General features: G+C 41.4%; 2 protein-coding genes across 2 annotated transcripts; one reads left to right on the plus strand and one right to left on the minus strand.

The window, feature by feature from the left end:
* Positions 1-188: 188 nt before the first annotated feature.
* On the minus strand, positions 189-4,764 carry tex9 (testis expressed 9). Its single transcript, XM_084001656.1, has 13 exons — positions 4,507-4,764; positions 3,714-3,835; positions 2,949-3,151; positions 2,775-2,838; positions 2,557-2,633; positions 2,275-2,323; positions 2,088-2,164; positions 1,809-1,978; positions 1,438-1,529; positions 1,114-1,287; positions 864-998; positions 396-530; positions 189-315 (listed from the first exon to the last, which is right to left on the minus strand). Exons 1-13 carry the CDS (start codon positions 4,520-4,522, stop codon positions 238-240), a joined length of 1,392 nt encoding a protein of 463 aa, XP_083857782.1. The 5' UTR covers positions 4,523-4,764; the 3' UTR covers positions 189-237.
* LOC311008199 (DNA-binding protein RFX7-like) lies at positions 4,762-25,415 on the plus strand (the record flags this gene model as incomplete). Its single annotated transcript, XM_084001657.1, has 9 exons — positions 4,762-5,051; positions 7,248-7,281; positions 12,237-12,322; positions 12,452-12,574; positions 14,015-14,131; positions 15,380-15,464; positions 15,563-15,773; positions 18,091-18,377; positions 19,276-25,415. The coding sequence occupies 9 exons, from the start codon at positions 4,762-4,764 to the stop codon at positions 22,564-22,566; spliced, it is 4,524 nt and encodes a 1,507-aa protein (XP_083857783.1). The 3' UTR covers positions 22,567-25,415.
* Between the last annotated feature and the right edge of the window lie 1,159 nt (positions 25,416-26,574).

The raw sequence follows: 26,574 nt of genomic DNA on the forward strand, positions 1-26,574 counted from the left end.
GCATTGTTGTGTTGTTTCTTTATGCTCATTATGGCATTTAAATTGATTAAAATCTATTCTAAAAACATCTGATGAGTGAATGTGGGAATAACAAGGAAAGAAATCTCTTCATCTAACTTCTCTCTGAATTCAAGCTTTGAACTCTTTATTATTCAAACTAATTCAAACTACTTGTGAAAGACTTTTAATCCCTTACACTTCAACTTTACACACATTACATGCTTAGTATCCCAGTGTTTATGACTTTCCCCAGTCTAGAGCCTTCATGAACTCCTCCTCTGTGAACGACAGCAGCTTGGCAGCTTCAAAATGCATCTGCACACAGAAGACACTCTGTTAAGAGTTTGATTAATATCTACGAACAGGGTATGTTTTGGTATAAAAGAGGCACTTACCTTTTGTTTTTTGAGAATGTCGATCAACTTGAGCTGTTTCTTGAAACCCACGACAAGTTCTGCTTTCTGCTTTTTGAGCATTTTGTTTTCAGCAAGAAGATTTTCTTTACTCTGATGTTCCTTGCTTATCTTGTCCTTATTTAACAGAATTCAAGAAAATAGATTCACGTTTAATGTTAGCACTGTTTTCTACACTTAATTACTGTGTGAAGTCACCTGTGTTTTCAGTGACACTTTGTACTAGTAAATCTTCTGTCTACTCAACGTAACATAATACTGAGTTACTCCTAATTACATGGCTAAATACATTGATCAGTTATATTTACATAGAGATGAAAGCACCTGCAAATAAACCATAGTTTTTAACACTATTTTTGTACATGAGACTATAACTTAATCATGATGAAACATCTAAATTTGAATTGATCAATAAAACATGTGTATTTATCAGAACTGTAATTTGCTCACCTCATTTGTCTGTCTCATCTTGTTCAGTTGAGTCTTTAATCTCTCCACCTCCTCCAGAGCTCTGTTCAGACGAACCTCCGCTGTGCCGTGGACCACTGCCGCTTGTTTGTTGGATCTGTTCAGGTTTTCTATTTCCTACACAGGACAACCAGGAAGTAATCACACACACAGGTGAAGAAAGATGTTGTCAGATTTCACCATTTGTTAAGGATTATTAGACACAAAAGACAGTTTGTGCGTTGACACAAACCTTGTGTAAACCAGACACTTGGAGTTGGAGACCTTCACATTTCTTAGCAGACTCCTCTGCTAGACTTCTGTGCTTGTCGATCTGTGTTTTCTGGATGCTCATGGTCTTCTGTAGTCTGACTCGATCCTCCTCAATCTCTTTAATTTTTGCACTGAGTTTAGCGTTTTCATCATCCTGCACAAACAGACACATGATGTTGAACATATACTACAGTGTTGTCAAAAGGTAAGTTTGATATAACATATTAGACACAGTGATTCAAAAGTCCGTCGTTGATTTGCTAATCTCTCTTTCTTTTTTAAGATTAAGGTAACTTTACTGTACCTTTCTATAATATTCACTGGAGAGTTGGTCCAGTTCCTCCTGCATAATCCGTAGCTTTGCCTTGAGAACTCGTATTTGAGCATCTGAAACAGCTTCACAAAACACAGCAAGAGACACAATCAGACTTAGGAACTCATTTAATGTTAATTATTTAATGTGAAAGTGTTAATGCAGATTTAAAGGTTTCCTGAGCAGCAACTTTCACATCACACATGCACGAACACTAACAGAAAGCCTTTATATGAAAACATTTGATAAAAAATACTTCAATTGACTGATGAAATTTGTCATATCTTGCTTTCTTTAGTAATTATACAACAAAATCACACATCTTATATGAGTATTTGCAATTTTTTCTTATAACAAAATACCTGATCCAACGTTGCCTCCTGTGTTGTATTCATCATGATCATCCACAACATTTTCGTAGGTGACAGCGTCATTCATCTTCTCCTCCATGCTACGTATCGTCTGTGCCACAAACAAATCAGCTGAGTCTTCTGCTGTGTCTAACTCATCTGAACGCGACGCCCTCGAGGTTCTGTAATCAAGCCACCAACAAGAAAACCTTTAGAGAACATTGTGGCAACACATTATTGTCTATCTCATGAGAGACATAGTTTACAATGGTGTAACAATATCAAACTCACGCCGTCCTAGACTCTTTTCCTTGTTTTCCAGTGCACATGTTTTGTAAATTTGATGTGACCCTTTTCTTAGTCACCACCTAAGTAAAGGAACAGCAAAAAGAGTAGCACAGTAACACATGGCATAAACAAACAGTTTTCACAGAGCAAAATGTCTAAGTTTCACAGTTTTAATATTCTCATTTGATACCTTTGCACCAGGCTCCTGCACAGAGCTCATCTGTTGAGGCTTTATCATCCTGTAGGCGAAAAGGCAGACACACAGACAGAGGTTGGTAGATATAGATGCATGAAGAAAGACAGAAATCAAAGCATAATTCTTGTTGAATAAGTTATTTCTCTCTCTTTTTTCTTAAAGGCCTGTTTGAATGCTGAACAGTTTCACAGGAATAAAGGTGGACAGTGGCCGTATTATTCTTATTCTTCTGGCATGCTCCACCCTCTCAAGGTACAAGTCTTAGATGTTTCTTACCTTGAATCCTCTTCATCTTCAATCTCTGTCAACAGGAGGGTGGATAAAGGCTTCGACAGAGCTTCACTCTGATCTCTCTAAAACCCAATAAACACAAAGAGCCAGTTTCAGTTTAAAGTACTGTAGGTCTGGCCCCCCGTTACTTCAGTGTTAAGTACAATTATTCTGAACTGTTTGTTATTTTTCAATTTAGTAATGCAAACAGAAAAATAACTTACCATGAGTTGTTCTGCCTGTCGCACTAGTTCTGCTGTTTTGGCTTCCAGCTCAGCATTTAAGAGCCTGATTGAGATAAGATTTTTTTTAATGAATTATTCTGGGGTTTTTTCTACATAGGCTAATTCATTCTCCAATTCAATTTGAAAACTGTAATTTGTCAAAGTGAAACTCACTTGTATTGTTCTTCCTTTGCAAAAAAGTCATCTGCATCCTTCTTTGGTGCAGATGACCTTTTGGCAAAGGAAGAACAATCTTCCTTTGCAAAAAGGTCATCTGGATCCTTCTTTGTTGGACCAGAAGCAGATTTTGTCCGTGGTCTTACTTCAGCCCTCGTGGACCTCTCAGCCTTGGAGCTTGAGGAAGTGCGTTTCTTAGTCTAAACAGCCAAACAACACAGAGTAGGGGCTTTTTAATTACATTTTATTACTTTTTTTTTCAACAACAATGGATATATCTGAAAATCTGATTGTCCCATAACTAATGAATGAGTTTATATTATTCACAATATTACATCATATACAACTCATATTACTCATCATATTAATGAACAGATTCATATCAGAGCGGATGCTGTCTGCTACTAAACTTGTGCCCCTGAGTGTCGTTTTGTTGTGTTGTTTGTTTCGCTGTTTGTCGCTGACTTATGTTGACAAACGTTGAGGCTCTCTGAAGAGTTTCACATTTAAACGGAGACAACCAAATACCCAAACACTTTGTTAGAAGGATTTATAATATAAATATTAACAATGCTAAATGTATTGTATTCCTCTGTCTAAACACTGGAGTCAATGGTAAAGAGACGATTCGCAGGTAATAAAACCATCGACTTCCCCTGTTGGAAACAAAGGTTTTATCAGGTTTAATCTGTAAACTTGTGGCTCAGAAACTACTCAGTTTAAGTCTCCGAGGTATAAAGATGAAAAAATAACGCCACAAACCTGAGAAACGACGGACTGGGCCTTTTTATTGCAACTTCTTTCAGCCATTATTGGAAAAGACATCAGAGGGAGTGAGGACGCGGCTCTGGTTGCATAGCAACATGCACACAGTACGGGAGCCCCTGAAAGACATTTTAAGGCAATATTAATTTGTTCGCTTTTTAGTGCATCAGTAAAAAATGTATAGTTTAACACTAAAACAACGGCATTATATAGTGTTTGGTGTGCTGAGCAATTTTACTTGGATTGTGTGTGTGTTTTTTTGTTGTTGTAAATTTCCGGTATTCTTTTTTTTTCTATATTTACATATTTCTGTCTAAAAGGTATCTAGCCTATATTTTAACATACTTTATATAACAAAAATACTTCTTCCACCACTGAAGTGCATTCTCAGGTAAAGCACAAGTACCTCAAATACAATACTTATGTAAACGTATTCAGTCTTTTTTGCCGTTAGTTATTATTTGGTTAATAAGCTTAATAATTGTTTTTATGTAGGCTAACTGTTGAATTGATATCAGCAGCTCAGAAATATATATCCATGAATTAATGAAATGATTCTCACAAGAGCATGCCCGATAAACGTCGTCTGCTGACATGTTTACATGTTTTTAATGCAGGGGCTGCTAGTGCGCATGCGTGTGCCCTGCAGCTCCTACTCACTATGCACATGCAGAGAAATCCCATAACGTGAGGGACGGAGCTCATTGGAGGGACGGACCACTTGTTTTCCTGCTCTCCCTTCACTCCTTTTTTTTTAATTTTTATTTTATTCCATTATTTTATGTTTTACCTGCATTCATCCACATCCATATTATACATGTGTCTCCAAACAAGCGTTTGACAGCGGCACGAGTTTGGCTGCACCGGCGGCTCTCTAAATTCAGCAAGTGTCTGGACCTGGAGCGAGCGATGTCGGAGGAGGAGGGCCGGGTGGCAATAACAACAACACGGCGAGCTGCTGCTGCTGCTGCTGCTGCTGCTGCTGCCGCTGCTGCTGCTGCTGTTGCTGCTGATGTCCCATTAGCATCGCGACGCTCTCCGGTCCATGTTGTTTAACGCTGCCGGGCGACTACACGCGTCCTCCTCCTCCTCCTCCTCCTCCTCCTCCGCGCCTCTCGTCCAGTCCGGTGTGGTGGTGGTGGTCTCTGCTGCAGCCGAGGTCCCGAGATCTCCGGTCCCGGTGGTCGTGATGGCCGAGGAGGACCCCCAGCAGCAGCCGCAGCAGCCGCAGCCCCAGCAGCAGCAGCCGCAGCCGGGGAGCCTGCCCGGCCTGCTCCCCGGGCTGCAGGGGGCCGAGGCCAGCGCTCTGCAGCTCCGGATCAAGAACTCCATCTGGTGAGGCGTTCACGTACCAGTACTGTGTGTGCATGCATGTTGTGTTTACTGTAGGGACAAATCATCATCAGATACCAAACTGAGAAAGTTTACCGTGTTTCTGGTTATCTTCCTTATGCATCTAAAGTGTGACATATTGATAGTCTACTAAAGCAAACAGGAATAAGCAGAATAATAATAACCATCTTTTATTACATTATTTCAGTGGATAGCTAATGATGCATTAATCCCAAAGTAGCATATGTTGGAGGCATGTTGATTAGTTTTATATACACAGATATAGATTACTATATATACTATAACCTATTTATAGAAGTTCACTTATGTAAGTAACTGTAGCTGCTAGATAAGTTGTGTTGAGAACAACATCTCCCTTTGAAATGAATGGGAACATGAGGAGTAGGAAGCAGCTGAAAACTGAAATACTCAAGTAAAGTAGTTATAGACTATGTTCTTCAAAAAGTGTAAAGTTGTTGAATAACTTCACACATCCTGTCACTGTGTTAATTTGAGTGAATGTAATTTTAGTATTTTTGCTTAAGTAGAGGCACCCCTGTTTTCCCCTCACACCCCCACCCCTTGTGTCTTACTTGTTTATTGATTGGTTAAAGATGTTATTGCAGTAACAGCCTGTTTGTCAAACCAGTTTTTTTGTTGTGTTGTTTTATGTTCCCTCTATTTCCATCATCGACCCTATAAACTGGCATGTTGAAACCAGCTGCTACATACAGGAACAATCCTGTAGTAGCAGGATCTGTTATGTTCATTTATAGTTTCAGTGCTGCTGGATTTGCATTAAAAAATAAACCAGCCAGCCAAACTGGCACCATGACTCTTAATCATAAACAGTGAAGCAATGTTTTTGTAAATGTAACAACATCAGGATTACAACAAGTCATATTCTGACCCAAAACATCATCTGTGATCTGAAAGTTAATAAACTTGTAATTTGAATAGCAAATAGTCATAAAATAGTCATAAAATGTCAAGAGGCCAAACCATCTAGTAGTTAGAGGTGTGACTGTTTAGGAAACACTCCGACAAAAACTACTGCTGTGTGTTTTTGCTAGATTCAATTGTCAATAACATATTGGGTTATTGAATATGTGTCCCACCCCCCTACATCTTTAAACTCTTAAGAGGATTAGAGTGTAAATATTGATGTTCACCTCCACAACCTGCTGAGTGGTTCATAGTAGAGCGAGACCGTCTTAGTTGGGGTCAGCAAGTTCATCTGCAGCCACACCGTCACCCTGTCTTCACCTGAAGTGATGGTCCACACGACACTGGCCTGATTTCATTCAAGCCTGAATTCTGGTTGGATTATATATCATTCACTGTTGGATTTAGCCTATATTTCTTTCTTTTTTTCTTTTTTCTTATGGAAATCTCAGTTAAAAATGGCCTTGGGTGCCATTCAGTGCACCTGCCAAATCTGCCACACAAACAGCTTAATGATGGCTTTTCAGTACCGGGAGATCCCCGGCCCCCTAGTAACAGTGAATTAAAGTGAACTGTTCCTGTCATGGCTTAGACTGATCTCCTGATTCAGACCTGCCCGGTGTCACTGAGTAAGAGTCTTTAAATGTGACCTACCTTCTGTCTCGCCGTCAAAAACAACCTGACAACCCATAGGAATTAGACCTGAAGAAGTTACTCATGTATCTTCCTCTGAACACACAGCTCCGATTTAACAAAAGATGCATCCATTGTTTTGCTTTTTTTGTGCTTAAATGCACAGGATGTCCGTGTCTGTCTTTAATTTTACTGCAGAATACAGAAGGAATGACTATGTTTAATATGACACATTCAAAGGATTTACATGTGTGATTTTCATTCTCCTTTTTAATTATAAAGTTTGAAAATCAACTGTCTCATATAAATCCTCCTTTAAGTTGAAATCCAAATAAGAAGGAGCTGATTTACAGTCGATTTGCTGAGTGATTACGGATGAATTAGGTTCCTTTGAATGATAAGGAACCTCTGTCTGAGACAATGTTTGCACAGCGTCTGTCTCTGTCTCTTTACATATGACAACATGTGTTCCTGATGGTGGGATACATGACCTGAGAGATGCTGAAGGGAGGGTCCTCTCATACCAAACATTCCATTGCTTTATAAATAAATACACTTTAGACTCAAGAGCTCATGTTACATCGGCTTCATACTAATTTATACTTTGTCTCTATTTTACAGCAAATCTGTTCAATCGAAAGTGGAAAACATTCTGGTGAGTGTTTTTGACATTTTCTTAATATATAGATTACTTTTCTTTCTTTTTTTTAATCAACCTGTTTTATTTTATTTTATTTTATTTAGCTCATCTGTGAATATAACTGGGTATTATTTAGGGGTTCTCATGTATAGGGCTAAAATTCTTGTTTTATTATGTGTTTGTATCTTTCTTGGTATAGTTTATTGAAAAAAAAAGAAAGAAAATCGGTCCACAGCCGCTTCATAGATCAAGATATCATCCTGTATCACATAATGACAAAGTCATTGACCACTTTTTGTTATTGAATTTTGATTAATGGGGGAATAATATTTGTAAAACTATACAGTGGCTTGGAAAAGTAACGTTTATGTGGGTCTGCGATCGACCAGTGAGTTCAGGAACAGAGACTAACAAGGGATTAACCCGTGACCCCAGGCTCATGTAAAGGTTAAATATGCTTTCAGTGGAGTGGCGTTATTTGTTTCTTCTGTGAATGGAGTGTGGATCAATATGTCAAACCTCCTAAAGGTCAAATCAAACATTGTGATTTAAACTGCGAAAGAAAAACTTAAAAATAAGAAAAACCAAAGAACAAAAGATGTATTAACTCCTGCTTTAACCTGTTGACTGATAGTAATTGCATTAAGGGTGACGCTAAATGAAAGACAATTGGGTCATGTGTAGAAGACAACAAGCAGCAGATCCTCATGAGCAAAATTGAATTAAATGTTTGTTAAATCAATCGGTAAGCCAATCAGCTTATTGACTATCTTTGCTCGTGTATTTGGTTCAGTCAACCACAGTCAACTGGCGATGATTATTACACACTACTTCACTGCCCATAACATTTTGATATTTAATCCTGTGCACACATTGTAGTATTAGGATTGTTTACATTCTATGCTAGGACTAGGACTAGGACGTACATATTTACAGTGTATTTATTTGTAGTGTGGCGCAGAATAATGAATCATCATGAGTTCTGGTTTTGATGTCCACAGTTGTAAATATGTAAATTGTGGCAGAGCCGGTGTTGTTTCTAATTTAGTCACACACTTCAATTTCACAACTGTAACTACATTAAGAAACTACTGAGAGATAATGTGACACTTTACTGTACAACTACACTGAGATAGTTGGACGTCCCCTTGCTGCTGTTTAACGACGATATAACAATAATTAATTTTTGTCTGGACTGCAACATTGTGGCCAGTCCTGTAATCATGAATGTCACTGACTGACTGACTGACTGATCATATTTCCACTATTGGTCAGCTGAATGCCACATGACCAAGTTGTATTTTCCCCATTAGCAGTCACGCCTTCAAACTGTTTTGGCACAATTAGGTTTTATTAGGGGGGCGTTTACGGCCGTCAATGTTGCCAAGTAGTAGTGCATTTGTTTCTAGATTTAGACCGTTATTTTCAAACATGACCAGGTATAATATACTACTACTACTACTTAGTATACTAGATATAAACCTAGCATATGGTGGGATGGTGTATGGGTGCCAACCATGGGATTGGGACAACATCTATGTTTGTAAATACAGTAGGTGAAAACTGTTGTGGATCCAAGACAGAAGCTGTGTGACCGACAAAATAAGAAAGGTATTCTGTCGCTTCTATCCTTCTCTCTGTGTGATCGGTTTACAAGTAAATATAGCTGAAATCACAGCACAGCCCGTGTCTTTAACTTGTCTGTTTGATGATTTGAGGTTGTGGTTTTAAAGGGATAGTTCAACATTTTGGCAAATTCGCCTATTGCCATAATCCCTGCTATACTCATAGCAGTAGGTTCATTACCTTTAATTATCGGCACATGTTTGAGATCAGCGGGGCAGAGACACAATAGAGGTGAACGGTACAGGTCCCATCAAACTCATCAAATACACAATCCAACAATAACAAAACGCTCTTGTGGACAAGTTGTGACCCGCACATTCACCACGCTGTGAGATAATCATGTGTAATTAAATAACATTACGACACATGAAGCAAATACTCAGAACTACTTGTGCTTTTGAAATCACTTCGTGTCTGGAAAGTAGTTCCGGCTACGGATTTGCCTCAAAAACAACTCTGTCTCGTAATGTTACATGATTATCTCATAGCGTGGTGAATGTGCAGGTCACAACTTGTCCATTAGAGCGTTTTGGAGTTGTTGGATTGTGTATTTGATGAGTTTTGAGGGACAGGGGACCTACCGTTTACCTCCATTGTGTTCACTGAGCAGCTAGCGTCTCTGCACCTGGTATCTCAAAAGAACATGCAATGATAATTAAAGGTAATGAACCTACTGCTATGACTATAGGGATTATGGCAATAGGTGAATTTGCCAAAATGTTGAACTATCCCTTTAAAATCAGGAGCAATGTCTCAGAAGAGACTGCTGGTTACCATGTAACACGTCTTAATTGGCCGTGTTTCAGTCACAGTTTCAAACTTTGCTTCACTGAAATGAACAGAAACATATAAATAGGATCGGTTTAACTGGAAATCCAGTTTTATCAACGTACTGTACATGTGAGAGAAGCAAACAGATGAAGGGCCGATAGTGGCTGACACAACATGATCATATCGTTTGTATGCAGTGTTTCCACAACAGTTTCAACCACATCCTGAATTTCACACATGCACAGACACAGTCCAGCCATCCAGTCCAGCTCCCCACAGGTATACAATAACAAAACCACATCTTATGTCAAGAGTCGACTTCACTATTAATTGTACATTGTCTACTTACTGAACCCATACTGCGCCTGCGCCTGCACACCTGACATTTAGTTTCAAGGTAAAATGAGTTAAAGAGCCAACAGAGTTCACTGACTGTGCAGACCTGACCTCAGCAGAGCAGGAAGTGAGTCACGCTGGAAAGGCCGATCACTGCGAGGATTTAACCCAGTTTAAAAATGACAGTGCTTATTTATGAGCATTTTTATTTTATGATTTTGTCCGTGTTCGGCATAACTGGTGGTGTTTATTCTTAGAGGCCAGTTGAACGAGGGGGGGACGTGTGTGTGTCTGAGTGAAGGCATGTGTTGGCAGTGTGTGAGTGTGTGAGTGTGTGAGTGTGTGTGTTTGCAGCCAGTTCACCTTACAGGCTCTGCACAAGCCAGTCTGTCTCTGTGTGTCTGTCTGCACCTTTTGCACGGTCTCATTTTGTTTGATCGAACTATATTTATGCTTCATTACTGTGAACTGCACAGGCTTAAAGTCAGAATAAAACTGTGTTCATGGCTCCCCAGCTCCCAGTGCTTCACTGTGGGGATGCTGTGGCTGTGATAATGTGCAACATTTGGCTTTCACCAAACACCTTGTTCAGGTGAGATGTCATGTAAGTGGCTTTCTTTTTGCCACTCTACCACAAAGTAGTTTTAGTTTTAGTTTAATTTTATTTATTTGCACCATAAAAATCAAAGACAACAACAAAAACAGAAATGAAACAAGAATAGTAAGTGCGGGAGAGGTTAAAAACCTTATATGGGCTTGTACAAAATACCTCCCCAAAAAATACGCAAAGATTCAAAAACAATTCAACAACAAAAAAGAAAACAATACAAGTGCATTATTATAACAAAAAGAGTCACAATAAAATTATGAAAAAATATGGAAACGCTTCACAAATTTGCGTGAACTACTGTACTGTCATATACACCGTCTCTCCAATCTGAGCCTGTAAATCTATTTTATTACTTTATTTGACATGTTCTGCTTCCTTGTCCAAACCTGGTGCCTGCAGTCCATTACCCACAATGCAACTCAACCACTAACAGTTCAGTTGAGGTTTTGAGGGTAGCTACTAGTAGCAGCTAATATAATCTGGAGCCTCTGTCCTGCAGCAGAGCGAGCGAGCGAGCGAGCAAGCCGCAGCCATCCGCTTCTGGCAACCTCACTACTGCTTCCAACCCCCCCCCCCCCCCCCCACCCCCAGATTTCTTTCATTCTCAGACTTGTGGTCTTCGGCCCTAACAGACGCTAACTGCTCCCCCTGCAGCGGAAAAAGGCTCGATATGACTTATTTTTTTCACACAGAGACAGACTGACTGATGTTGAATTGACCATGAAAATCTTCCAGGGAGGGTGAACACTTCTGAAAGGCGCTGCTGTAAACTGTGTGTGCCCCCCCGCCGCCCCACTGGCTTCACTCAGCACGGCTCGGTGTCCAACACTTTTGTCTGCTGCAGAATTTAAACTGCTCGTCCGTCACACTATCATGTTCCTTTTCCTCTTTGAAGAGCGGCGTTAGAGCGGCTGGAGACAGTTTGTAGCTCATGGACCTTGAGTCAGTCCACTCCACTCTACTAGATAGACACTGGCTCGGTGTGTTTAGTGTTGAATGAATGAATGAATCACCATGTACAATCCATGATTTACAGGCATGAGCCACTGTTGAATCATGGCCTAATGACCTTTGCTGTGGTTGAATAGTTGTAGATGGACAGCAGCGCACAATTAAAAGTAATTGCACCAGAGTTAGCTCACAGGTAATTTACATCTGTTGTCCCTGGACAGGTAGTCAGAAGAAACAAAGACAGTCAAAACAACAAATACAATACATAAAAACAATACATAAAACGCCATCAGTGTGATAAATGCAATGAATACATGCCTGTCAATCATTGGTGGTTACACTTTTGTGCTGCTTTTAGCCAGAGCTTTAGGCTGGACTTAAATTCTGCTAGGCTTCCTGAATGTGTTGGTATGGACTTGATGAAAGCAAAATGGGCAGAATGAGCTTTAGATGTTGCAGCTGTTTTTGATGTGTTATTGATCTTTTTTATATATATTTGTCACATTTATAGCCACAATCTACTCTCTCCCTGTCTCGGGTAGCTAAAACAATAACATCGACCGGTCTCGGCTTCTCACATTCAGATATTTTGTGATTTTGTTTCACTCTGCGCTGGTGGACTGGAAAAGCAAACACTAAAACATTATTTCTGTTTTGTTTTTTGTTTTTTTTACAGCAAGATGTGGAGAAGTTCTCCGACATCGAAAAGCTCTACCTCTACCTTAAGTTGCCTTCTGGCCCCAGCAGTAGCACTGATAAAAGGTAAGGCTACACCTGTTCCCTGATCAATCACTCACAGCATTTCTATCTGCGGCTATTTAAAAAAAAAAAAAAAAAAAACAATTAGAAAGAAAGAACGCAAATCATTTTATGTTACGTGTCTCTCCTCAGTGACCAGAGCGCCCTGTCATCGAGCCGCACACAGCAGATGCATGCGTTCAACTGGATCCGCAATCATTTAGAGGAATACCCAGAGACCTCTCTGCCCAAACAGGAGGTTTATGATGAATACAAGTATGTATTTTCTTCTTTTATAATACACTTTTTTTTACAAGTTTCAATGAGAGTTAATGTTTTTGTAATTTCCATAACTAACCAATTTCACGCTCTCACAAAACTATAAAACACTCAGAGGCTGAAATAATCAGTTTCTTCTTACATTACTTAACGGCAAACGATTTGTTTGCTCCTTATCAGTGATGTTTTACTTCACGGCTACTACTGTGCCACTTTCTTTCTCCTACAAATTACTGGCGGCTAAAGCGCCAGTATAAATAGACGCCGCAGGCATGAGAATCACAGCAGCATGTGCTGGTAATATTAGAATGGAAAGTCTGAGACAGCCATTGAAATGCTCTGACAGTGTTATGTAACTGCCTTTTTAACTCTACCAGAACAGAAATACAGCGGCCTCCAGAAATATTGGCGCCTTTAAGATAGACAGGTGATCAGGCTTTGAAGAGACTCTGCGTGCTACACTTCAAAACAATGAAAACATTGTATTTTGTGCAAGTAATCACGTATGTCACAGCTGTTTTCAGATTTTATTACAATGACCACTCAAGTATTTCTAATTTAGTTAGTTCACGTGATATTCACTGTATTTTTACAGCCACATACCATGTAAAGTATTTAACTGAACTAGAATAAATAAAGACAAGTTAATCTCAACTGTGTGACTGACAAATGAAGGGAAAGTATCTGTATCCAAAGATCTAAATGGAGCTCAATGTGTGGCACTTATTCTGGGCTTGTAACGACGAAGGGCACTTTATATTAGATAGGAGAGGTGATATATGGAATCAATACCAAAACAGAAATATTAGCTGTTGATTGTCACTTAGAGTTCAGTTTACAAAGGTCTTATTTTAGAAATATGTCAGACTAAAGTTTCTATTATACAACTACTACTTCTCTGTTGTTGCAATTCTACACAGTATATGATTAAATAGATGATAACATAATAATATTACACCAGTAAAAAGTAACACAAAGTTGTACAACACAATAAATCACCTTATGAGGCTGAAGAAACAAATGAATTACTCAGTATTTACTCACCTGTCAGTCACAGAGAAACATTATTATTCATCTGGAGTCATGTGTCTTGCCACCTCATAGATGTAAGTTGAGTATTAACTCCCTTTTAACTGATGTTAAAAGCTGTTAAAATGGGTGAAAAACATGACAAAACAACAAGCTGACTAACGCTTTGTGCTGTGCAGAATGAAGCCAGTCTCTGACAGTTCATCAAGTGATTTAATCCTCTCCTAATGAAACACTGATAATTACAGCAGCTGTAATTATTACAACCAATGTAATTAAATTAATTGTACAATAGGGACAAATAGTTAGTAATTTTAAAAGATATTAACATGTCTCATTCACCAAAAGATTGAGGGCACAGGCTGTGGTTTGGTCGATTACATCTGTTCTGTCTGTTTTGTGTTTCAGGAGCTTCTGTGACAATCTTAATTACCACCCACTGAGTGCTGCCGACTTCGGAAAAATGATGAAAAATGTCTTCCCGAACATGAAGGCGCGTCGACTTGGCATGAGAGGAAAATCAAAATATCCTTTACTGGAATGGATTGTAACGGTCTGGCCTCTGTCTCTGGTCACAGACCATCTGCTGTTGTAGTTCATAAGCTCTCTAAATATAGATGTGAAATGGAATAAAGTCCCCTCCGCCTCGGAAGCAGAAGCATAATACAGGGACCGACGGGGAGTCACCGTGATCTTGACCTTCACCACTCATTCAGCACTCATTTATTTAATTATCATGTTTTGCTGAGGACATCAAAGTGTAAAACTTGTTTTATTATTATGACCTGACCTCCAGTCATTCAGGGCAATGAAATTATCATTGTGTGACATTGTTGGTAATTAGCTTCATTGGTTATGATGATGAGTTTTTTCATGTACTCAGTAAAACAGTTGTTTTAAAGAATATATAAAAGTACCAGCTCAGGATCAACATATAAAACACATGTTTAGCGTTTAAATGAGCCTAAACACAACATCATGAGAAATTATTTATGTAGCTGCCTTTCTGTTTTCGCCGAACCTCGGGAAACACAGGAAAATTATATTTTTGTATTATAGTAAATGTAAAAAGATTTTATACCCTTTTTTTTACCGTTAATAAACATTAGAGACTCACTGTTGCTACAAGTAAATCAGTTCAGTAAAGATTACCACCTAAAGTTAATAAAGAGTTCTCATTCACTGTCGCAGCAGCTCATGGCTTCACACTGTAACGTTTTTATTGCTCTTTCACACAGTGACTATGGCAAAGCCTTTCTGTAATCTATAAAGGAAAAAGGAAAGCATCGACCCATTATTAATATTATTTTATTGATTTGTTTCCTTGGCAAATTTAAAGCAGAAGTAAGCGATCCGGTGGTTCTGGCTAACTTCTTGTCAGCCGATGGAGTTAGCAGTCCCCGCCCTCGTCCCTACATCACCACATTCACGCGCATCCCTTGGCTGCACACACAGAGAGGACCGCCCCTTTATGCCGTTCTCTCTCCTCATTGGATAAAGGTTGTAGGATACAAGGAAAGTTTTCTCCTCGGCTTACAGCAGAGCAGAGTGACTGACAGACCCGTGTTTCAGACCAAACACTATATAAGTGATTGCTGTCGGAAGATATAACTATTTAAGACTTATATATATATTAACACAAACATTCCGCTTACTTCTGCTTTAACTGACAAATGTGACATGAATCAGACATTCACCATATTATTCTATATCTACCTTTATTGATATGTTTCATTGCCATCTGTTTATTTATCTTAACACCACATATTGTACATATTGCTATAGTGGACTAAGGAAGAGACCCTTTGTTCACATGCCATCGTTGCCCACTCTGGACCTCCATAAGACAGGAGAAGGAGTAAGAACATTTTTACACCCTACTTAACTGTATTTCAGAATAATCTTGTTTGTGTCGTTGTTTTCTGACTAATTGTCCTGTTTTATGTGTGTGTGAAGCTCCAGTGCGACGTCCTGGAGTCTCCGGGCCAGCTGAGCGGCATCAAGGAGGAGGTGCGCTTTGCGGCCTGTGACCTGGTGTGTGAGTGGGCCCAGAAGGTGCTGAAACGTCAGTTCGATGCCGTGGAAGATCTGGCTCGCTTCCTGATCGACAGCCATTACATCAGCAACAAGTCCCTGGCAGCGCTCACCATAGTGACGGGCACAGCAGGTAGGACGATGTGGTGTTCATTGCCTTGTGTGAATGGGGACATCTGGTGGCCTGCACCTGTTACTGCGCTTACTGCCTCCATCTGCTGCCCGCTGAAGTCACATTTAAAGGGATAGTTCACCCAAAATTCAAATTTCACTCATTATCTACTCACCCTCATGTTGACTAAGGGCTGGGAGAAGTTTCAGAGTCCTCCGTGGCTTCTCTGAGTTACAGGGGGGCTCGGCGCAGCACTGCATGTCCATATAACAGTTGAGAACGGGGCTCACTTTTCTTCGTCCAAAAAGACACACCAGAAACATCCAAATACCTCCATAGTGCTCGTCTGTAATGTCCCTCTTGTATTGAAGCCCCGACATGAGAAATTGTTCCGAAAAAAAATTTAATAAGTCTATATTTTAAGCTTGTTTGTAGCGGAAGCTCCCAGCACTGCTCTTCCTGCGCCAGCGTCAGTGCAAATCGTCCAAATATATTTCTAACAGAGCTATTGGCATTAAATTTTTCACCAGATGTGGTCAACAACCCAAGTAATCCACACATACAAAATATCCAAACATTTATGTCCATACATTAACATGGATGCAAACAGCGCCGAAAAGCGAAACTCGCTTTTTTCATGACCAATTAGGTGACTTGTGTGAATCGTTCAGATCCGAAGAGTTTTTGTTTTTGAGAGGGGGGGTCTCAGCGTCTCAGCTGGGGTCAGTAAAATGTTTTTCTAACAGGCTGACAGTGACAATCACGTGAAACTGAGGCGAACTCATTCATGGTTGTCTCTGATTATACTGATAACAGCCTACCTCCAATGTTGACGCGCGACGTGCGCGCTCATTAAAGCGGCGCGTATCCGCGTGCAGTCGGACTCGGTGCGACGGCGACGCCGTTTTTTCCCCCCGTGCACCGTGGAGCTGTGCGCCGCGGACATGCACGGTTCCCTACGTACGTTGCTGTGTCAGGCAGATGTTTCCACGGAGCTCTGCCCCGTTTCAGAGGTGAAGGAAGCTCTGAGTGGAAAGACGTCGCCTCCGCGATGTAGAATGTGTTAAATTAAAGTGAAACTAACACTATATGTCCATTACACACTGAATGAAACATCCCATGTCTTTATTTATTCAGTTTATTTTAATAGTAATAATTATGACTAACATTCAGTGAAGACCTAAAAATCAGTATCTCCAAAATGGAAATATTGCAAAGGAATTTTTTTTTTAAAGCATTTTTAATATACCGTAGAAATGTTGGCCTTCTGAAAACTATGTCCATCTATATGCACTACTTGGTTGGGGTTGAACTACTGGAAATTGACTTTTCCGTGATATTGTAATGTACTTATTTGTTAATGGTGAGCCCCCCCCCCCGGGAAATTCCTCTCTTTTTTGGTCCTGACCCGTTTGCATCCCTGCATTAAGTTATGTGTAATAAAGTGAAATGACACAGGGAACAAGTATTGAACACATAGGTACAGAAAGCCAAGAAACCAGCTGGAGTGGAGTCTGTCAGTATTTATCTAAATTGACGCCTATGAAAAGGTTTCTCATCATCAAGGTGTCACACAAGAGGCGTCTCATGATGGGGAAAAGCAAAGAGCTCTCAAGACCTTCAGAAACTTATGTTGCAGAACACTGATGGCATCGGTTACAGATAGAGAGAATAGAGTAGAGTAAAACTTTATTCATCCCTGCACGGAAATTCAAATGTCAGGGATCTCATCACAAACCCCCCCCCCCCAAAAAAAAAAACAGATAACGACAGCTACACCAATTCATCCAAATGAGCACAAACTAACATAGAGCATAGACAGCACAAGAACATACCATAAAATAAGTTAAAATAAATGAAAGTGCAAGTGTAGAGTTTAAAATTAATTAAAAATAAATCTTAAAATTGCAGACCGTAGCCATTGTAGTGGATGTGCATGTGTGTGCACGTACATGTGCATGTGCATGCGTGGATAAATGAGGATGACTGTGTGTGTGGGTGCATAAGTGTCTGAATGCACCATTTCATCCATTAATGCCATTATCTGGAACTAAAAAGAACAACATTTTACCATAAACTGGCCAGGTCCTCACAAGATTTCTGACAGAGTCAAAAGAAAACCAAGAAGAGAGCTTTAGAGAGGCCTGGAGTAAGCAGGTACAGTTAAAAACAATGAGTACAAATACGAATACGAATTACTTTATTTATCCCCAAAGGGAAATATATTTCTCTGTCAGCTCATCTACCCCACCACCATGGTCTCTGCATGCTCACAATGCAAGTCTATTAACACGCTCAATACTTATTTTCCTAAATCCTCCTGTGTTTGTCTCTCCAGAGGTCAAGTCTCCACTGTCGGTCTCAGCGTTCATGCCGACCGCCGAGGCTCACTCCTTCCAGCCTCACGCCACAACCCTGTCGTCGCCTTCTGTCGATGCGAAGCAGCAGCTCCAGAGGAAGATCCAGAGGAAGCAGCAGCAGCAGGAGCAGAAGCTGCAGTCTCCGTCACCCGGAGAGGGGCAGACGAAGAGGGCGGACGACAGCGGGCTGTGTGGGAGCCCCACTCCGCCGTCGCCTCAGCCGGCCATCGGCATCGTGGTGGCTGCTGTGCCGAGCCCCATCACGGTGAGAGAACAGGTTTATTTCAGAGAGAGGAGAGAGGCTTTGGTGAAAACCTTCTTTCTTTTTTTAAAGAATATATTATTTACAGTTTTCAACAAAATACAGAAACAAAATACAACAAAATACAACAAAATACAGAAACGTAGCTCCAAACCCCTTCCTTAACTCACACACAGAGAGGAAGAGAAAAAACACACGCACAAAAACGGTCGAGAGGCAAGACAGACAATATTCAGTACTGATAACTCAGAGTTTCTTAACCCTGAGATTAATTAATATATTATCTTAACACTAGGATTCAAGTTTTTCTCCTGAACCTCTGAAAATGTAATAGTTTTAACTTGTTTTCTCTTTTATCCAACTCGGACTCTTTCACTGCTGCTGTTGCCTGGTGCTATGTTCAGGGTTTACTCATTGTATGGATACATTTATTAAGATAAGTAGAGTCTGATTGTTCATTAAAATCAATCAATATAATCAAACTGATGCAAATTATATTTAAAATTATGTTTAAAATGACAGATAATAATACCGTAGTTATCAAAGAGGAAATGTATCTTCCATTTATGGTTGGGACATTATCGCTGCTGTTTTTATATATTTACACATTTAGAAAACACACATTTGCATGGTGTTTATAAAACCGCAGCTTTTAGTAATTCATGAATCATCTCAAAGCCAGAAACATCACTCAGGACCAACTATCCATACATGCAAACAGAAAGCGAAAACTTTCTCCATTTTATACTTAATATAGAATTATCTTTTTTAGACATATGGAATAATCTATCAATATGGTTATTATACCCACAGCAGTCCCTTCAGGTGTGACATTTGATGCTGTAAAAAATACCAGAGAATCCAGTTGTTCCACTTTCTGATTGACCTCTGCTTCCTTCAGGTGCAGAGGAGCCGACAGCTCATGTCTCCCAGTCCGGTGGGATCGATGGAGAGCAAAATGCTGCCAATCAACTTCCAAATGGTGACGCAGCCGGTGAAACAGAGCCCCAAGACCCCGCAAAACATCCTGGCCAGTCCGGCGGGAGAACGCACGGCTCGGCAGCGCTACGCTCAAATCCTCCCCAAACCCTCGGCCACGACTGCTATCACCTTGCGCTCGCCCTCCACCATGATCATCGCCAACAGCCCCATTAAGACGGTGATGACTACGTGTCACCCCGTCAGTTTGGTCAAGATGACCGCCATATCGCTGGCGCCCAGCAGCAGCACCAACACCACGTCCCTCACCAACGCAGCCCTGCGGCCGGCGTCTGCAGGGATCAGCAGTTCTGCAGCTGGAGAAGACGTCGCCTCCAGTCAGACCACGAGGAGCGCCTCCACGGTCCCCATCCTGGCCCCGGTAGCCCGGCCGGGGCAGACGACCGGCATCCAGGGCGTCGATGTTGAAATGGAAGTTGAAGCTATACATAAAAACAGTCAAATGCAAAAACCGAACTGTCTCAGTTTGTCTCAAGGAGCGATGGCGAATAGAGACTGCGGGGCTGTGCAGAGGGCCGCCAGCGTGCCCATACCTCAAACTAAAGGCTTCCTGAGTCTGGAGGAAACCATCTCTAAATGCAATGGAAAGTCCTCGAGCGTCAACACTGCAGCAGCAGCAGCGGCAGCGGCTGAGAGCGGCAACATGAGTGCTAATAACGCAACCACTTTGCACTTCCCTCCCTCCACTCAGGGCAACAGTGCTCTTTCTTCAGCGAACACCAGCAGAGCAGCTTCATTTGGAGACAGCAGCAGCGTCACAGCAACAAAGGAAGGTTTCTTGTCCACTAAGAGCCTCAGGAAGCGCTCAGGCCTCAGCCCAGACCTCTCACCAATCAAGAGGGTTTTTATGCCACAGCAGCAGCAGCCAGCAGGGGGCGCCGCCGGTCTTGGATACGGCATCAGAGGCAACGCAGGCGGTTACGTCTCCAGGGCAGGAGCCCGAGCTAGACCTGAAAGTGCACCAGCAACCAGAGAGGTGGAGGTGAAAATGAACTCCACTCCATCCCATGCGTTCTGCACCTCCTCTTTCAGAGCCAGCGGCTTTTACTCTGTTGCCAAAACACAGAGCTTAATGCAGAGGAAAAACACTCCCACTGTTATGGAAACTGGCGCCTCAGTCAGTCACGCATTAATACAGCAACAGCAGGGGCACACAATGACTAACGTGCATATCGTACCTAATAACACCGGCCTCCAGACACAACATCCAGGTGATGGCAGGAGTTCGAACCCGACCCCCGGGGGCCTGGAAGGAGCTCATCAACAAACCTTCCCTCAGTCCAACGCCGCCGCCGAACCCATGGAGTTCCTGAGCCAAGCGCCGCCGTCGTCCAGTCACCTCCCCATGCAGACGGACATGGACTACTTCACCTTTGACGACGACGTGACTCAGGACAGCATCGTGGAGGAGCTGGTGCAGATGGAGGAGCAGATGAAGCTCAACAACCTGCAGGAGTTCAGAGACTGCGTCGGCCTGCAGGCGCAGCACGCCGTGGCGCCCGGCGGCATGATGTCCACCGGTCAGACCATGCCGGCTTTCTACCACAACAACAACAACCTGATCCAAACTCCAACCCCGACTCCCACTCCCACGCCGACGTCGGAGATGATGGGAGGAGTCCAAGGCTTCAGCCCGTGCTCCCGCATGGCGTCCTCCACCACGCCGGTGGACAGCGCGCTGGGCAGCAGCCGCCACACGCCGGTTGGTACTCCGCACTCCAGCTGCAGCAGCACCACCGTGCCGCCCAGTCCGGTGGAGTGCAGGAACCCGTTCGCCTTCACGCCCATCAACTCCAGCATCACCGGTTTCCACGACGGCAGCACCGTCTCCAGCAGCCCCGTCAAGCCGATGCAGCGGCCGATGGCGACGCACCCGGACAAGACGAGGCTGGAGTGGATGAACAACAGCTACAACAGCAGCAGCAGCGTCAGCGGGAGCTTGAACAAGTCCAACAGCGGGATGGGAATCCTCCCCGGCTACCAAGGCCTGATCGACGACCACTTTCAAAAGCCCCATGCCTTCGCCGTCCCTCACGCACGCCACCATGACGGCAACTTTGGCCGATTGACTCCGATCTCGCCCGTGCAGCAGCAGGTAGCGAGCATGGCCAACATGACCAAGCAGGAGGGTTTTGCTGTGCCCGCGCCTCTGGATGGCAAAACCACCAACGTGCCTGTCGCAAATTTCCGATGTCGCAGCGTGAGCCCCGCTGTGCATCTGAGGAATTTCAGTGGGAGCGCAGGAAACGGCGCCCTTCCCAACATCCTCCGATCGGTGGTGTCTCCCTTTAACTCTCCCGTGACGCCCGAGGTGTCGAACATCTTTGCGAACAGCCAGACGAATCTCGGGGCGAGCAGCATGGCTCAGCGGAGCCGCTCCGTGCCGCTCAACATCATGATGCAGACCGAGGTCCTGCCCACACCGATGCGCCAACAGTGCACCAGCAAGAACATCGGCAGCGTCCTCCTGAGCAAGCTGGACGGGGACCACGACGACGCTTTGCGAGGTCTGGGCATCAATAATTTATCCTCCAGCTACACTGCGCGAATGAACCTCACCCAGATCCTCGAGTCCGACCCCGGTCTCCCCTGCGCCGACGGCCACCTCGGCCTGATGACCTCCGACTGCACCAGCACATGCAAGATGCAGAGGCCGGATTACCTCATAGAAAACGCCATTAACGAACAAATGATTCTCTCCGCAAACGACAGCCGGATGCAATCAGCCTCTGGAGAGCATCAGCAGGCCCAGTCCATGTTGTTGAGCTTCAACAGGCAGCAGCAGCAGCAGCAGCAGCAGCAGCAGCAGCAGCAGCAGCAGCAAGAAGGTTTACGGCAGCAGCACCAGCAGCTGGATTTCAGCAGCACCGTCAAAGACCTGCTGACGGACAACGGCCTCGCTGCCGGCGGTCAGCTCATCGAACAGGTGTCGGAGCTGGCGACGGGCGGGCCGGACTTCCCGTGTGAAATCAGAATGACGTCAGAGCTCTCGAGTAGCATCAACGACCTTAACGCACTGGACACAAACCTGCTGTTCGACCCCAACCAGCAGCAGGGGCAATATCAAAACGCTACTCCGGACGAGTTGGCGAATGACGCTCTGTTTCAGCAAATTACCGGCGAGACGTCGCATTCAAGTGGCCTCGACTGGTTAGAGAGCAAAGATCATCCAACCGTCGGTTTGATGGGCTGAGGGCTTAGCTTTTTAAAAGAGTGTGTTAATCTTTGGTTGGTGGTTTTGATTTTATTTATTTTCAGGCATTTACACTTTAATAATGCAACACTGGACACATTGAGGTTTGTCCAGTTTAAGTGCCAGACTGAACTGCAAAGATGCTGCAACTCTCTGATTAAAATGCTGGTCATTTCCCTTTAATCAGAGAACATCCCCTCACATTGTCTGAACAAGTGCATTTTCAACAGGTAAACACAGGTTACTGAAAAAAAAGAAAGAAGAAACCGAATCCTAATCCTGTCTTGTTATATTATGTTTGAATATGCAGTGTCAGTAATTTAAAGAAAAAAACAATATATATATGTGTGTGTCTATAATTGAGGAATTAATAAGGGTCTAACAACATCTACTAATATCATTGCATCTAAATCCAAGGCACTATCTTAAAGTACAAAATTACAAAATTGACTGTATTTGAGACATTTGTGTGTAAAGTCACTAGAAAAACTAAAATATGACATGCACCAAGTATGAAGAAACTTGCCATCTGTGCAAGTGCAATCGTCTTTGTAGGAGCCTCAGGTGTCGGAGCCTGCAGCACTGTAGCAAACGAAGCATGTTTAAAAGTATAAACACGTGGAGTTCATAGAAATCTCATAAAGTGACAAAAGCTGAATTCATCCATGTAAATCCATTAAAAATAATCTCATGATGAGTCATCTCTGACTTTAAAAGAGTTTGCTTGGAACGTATATAGGGGCGTGGCTGATTTACTAATACTAAATGTTTTATCTGTTTATCTAATCACAAATGTAATAGTTGAATATATGAAGAGTATCTTTTAGTACTTTGAAGTGTAACAGAGCCATAAAAGGAAGTGATATGAGTCATATAACTGTCATTTACAAAGTGATCATATGCCTAGTTATCATAGCCACATTGTCTAGGATTTAAAAGACTTATAGATAATGTCAATAATAATAATAATAATAATGATAATAACTGGCTTTTTATGCACATTTGCTTAATTGCTATACAATGTAATTGTAATTATGAAGCTCTAATCAATCCCTTTAATTTGCATGCAGAAGCAGCCTTTGTTCATTGTTTAATCCAAAGATATATTGAGAAATAACAGCCATATGAAAAAGATAATACAGATTCATGTCAAAGGAAGACAAAAGTTCTCTTTTTGGTTCTGAGTTTTTCAGTGTGGACACATTAAACCTGGAAGGAGCACTGAGGCAGTAAAAATAGCTTTAATTATGCATCTGTTTACATGGCATTTATACTGCAATTATCACATAGGGCATCATGAAGCATTTAGTGATTAGGAAATCCAAACACTGGGACAAAAACATCTATATAGGGATTAAAGTAAACCCCTTAGGGTAAGTTTCTGCACTTTTAGAGTATGATTAAATAAAACCGATTGGAAGTTAAAGGGGAAAGTTTTCATCTCAAAATGAAAGGAACTAAATAAACACTTTAACTCATCAAACTGCACTGACAATCTCTAAGAGCTGTTTTTTCTTTACAAAAAGCAATGCACTGTGCTTGGTTTGGATGATAAAGTAATATTCTGACCTGAGAAATGAATCAAAATGTGTAACAGCTACAGTACTGATCAAATGTGAAAAGTCTTTTACATCTTCCACACCGATGATGAGCAGTGCGGAAAGAAGGGATGCAACCACTGGTTCAGAGGTGCTTCGGGGTGGTTTTTGGTTTCTGAGCCTTATGTCCATACCAAAGACTTTTGACTATAACCTGCAATAACATGCACTAATATCTTGGGTGTCTAATATAAATCTCCAATGTGATGGATGAGAACAGTTAAAACAAGCTTATTCTATCAAATGCAGGCTAAAAAAGTGAAAAATTGCAGCACTGGAAGTGCATCAGTACAACATTATGGATTTTCTTCTTTTTTTTCAATTATTGTTATGATTGTTGATGCTTTTCTAAATCAAACAGGTAGATTGTGTTTTTATGGAGGGGAATAAAAATACACTGTAATGTATTCAGGATTCAGGAGTTTCCCTGTGTAGCTTTAGGTTCCCTGAGTGTATATTGTCGGTCACATTAACTTTGTTTGCTGTACAGATCGTTGTGGCCAGTTGTCCTGTGTGTTTTGTTTTACATTTATTTATTTAGAGTGTGCCGTTTGTACAGAAGGCATAACCTTGCAAACCACTTAACCTTGTGTACCGTATTCACAATAACTCGCACTGCTTCTTAGCATTATTTCACGTGTCATATTACCATTTATCATACACAGTACTTTATTTTTTCTGCAGATGATGGTGAATGATGAGAAAATTTACCAAAACCCTCAAGATTCAGCTTGTAAAATGTAAAACCTTTCAGAACTGGATTTTTGGCAGAAAATTATCACACTTTAGATTTGCACACGTTTTACAAAATTGAAATGAGACTATGCATGATTAGATGGTGTAATATTAACTGAATCTTTGAGTGTGTTGATAAATTGACGGTTGTTTTATACAGATTACAGAACTTTGAACTTCTGTAAAAGCAGATTGTATCATATAATCTCATCTCGATACTTGAGTATTCAGGAAAAACCTTTTCTTAACTGTGTGTATGTGAAAACATTTGCATTTATTTTGTCAGCACTCATGTTTGTGTTTATGAAGACGTTACCCTTCCTCTTGTTATAAGTGGTATAGAGCTGTAGAACTGCCCTCCACTGTAGTCACGTCGCTGTGCTCAGTCTACAGGGGACTGTTTTTGTTTTTTGTTTTTTTTGCAATTTAGCAGGTGATTTTATAAGAGGAAGTGCTAATTGATACTGATTTTTAAAGACTTTTTTAACACTAATAAACATTTTTAAGTACTTCAGAATCCTGGAATTGTTTTTTCTTTAATATCTGCATAAAAATGAAAATAAAAGAATTCAACCTTTGTTATTCTTATGAGTGCATGAACTTTGGTGACCTCATGTTCATACACACTGACACTTAGGGCGCTTTCACACCTGCAGTTGTTCCGACAACTGCAGGTGTGAAAACGCCCTTATATATTTCCTTCATACTGCATAAATCTTGTCATCACTGTATTAAACTAGATAAATCATGCTTTGACATATACATATAAAAATATTCAAATATTTATGTATTTAAACTCAAAGATCATTAAAGATGATGTTTATGTAATCTCTATAAAGTAGTAGCCTACTCAATACGTGTGTATTTCCAGTGCAAATTTTAATTTGAGGTAAATGTAAACATTAAAGTTCTGCTCAATAATAGTTGCAACTCTGACAAGAGCTCGAACGACATTTAAAGCCGTAGCTACTGGAAACCAGTCCCGGTCAAGTACAGTGGCGTGGCAGCTGAAACTTGAACTCTTTGTTTTTAGTGCACCAGTTCAAAACACTGTGCCCTGTCTGAGCAAAACGGACTGTTTGATTGATGACAGCCCAAAGAGCCACTGCCCTTTTCTGACTAACTGCTGTTTACGTTGCTTCAAACATCCTGTGTTCGAGCCAAAAGTGGCTGCACACGATAACAGCTCACCAGATATGGTGCGGCCATTAACAATCCGAGAAAAAAATCAATCCTGTACAGCACTTACACAAAATCGCTGTAAATCTGGTTAATGTCACCACTCCCACTGTGGTGGCTGGTAACTGCTATGCACATTTAATCATTTAAAAACTGAACCAAAGTGACATTTTTGCACTTTAATTAGCTTTGTTTGTGCTTCTTACATATCCTCTACATTTATAGTACCTTCACTCCACATATTCACCTGAAAGCTTTATAGCTAAATACAGAATATAGAATGATGAGCACAATCTGTATAATTATTTACAAGGTGAGAATACTGGAAAATATTGCAGATTAATCTAACCCATATGTAAATTGATTGAAATTAGTCAGGTAATAAATCCAGTTTGCCTCAATAATAACAATATTTTAATGTATAGCAATGTAACTGACCGAAGATATTCTATTTGCAGATAATACTTTTGTTCTTTAAAATAAATTCAAATGCATA

This window comes from Trachurus trachurus (genome assembly GCF_905171665.1).
Source record: "Trachurus trachurus genome assembly, chromosome: 3".
Lineage (NCBI taxonomy): Eukaryota > Metazoa > Chordata > Actinopteri > Carangiformes > Carangidae > Trachurus > Trachurus trachurus.

Bases quoted from the DNA above. Each gene is read 5' to 3' on its own strand.
- tex9 (XM_084001656.1), bottom strand. The intron at 2,634-2,774 runs GTAAGTTATTTT...ATTGGGTTTTAG, and splicing joins GACAGGCAGAACAACTCATG to AGAGATCAGAGTGAAGCTCT. The intron at 1,288-1,437 runs GTACAGTAAAGT...CTGTTTGTGCAG, and splicing joins CCAGTGAATATTATAGAAAG to GATGATGAAAACGCTAAACT.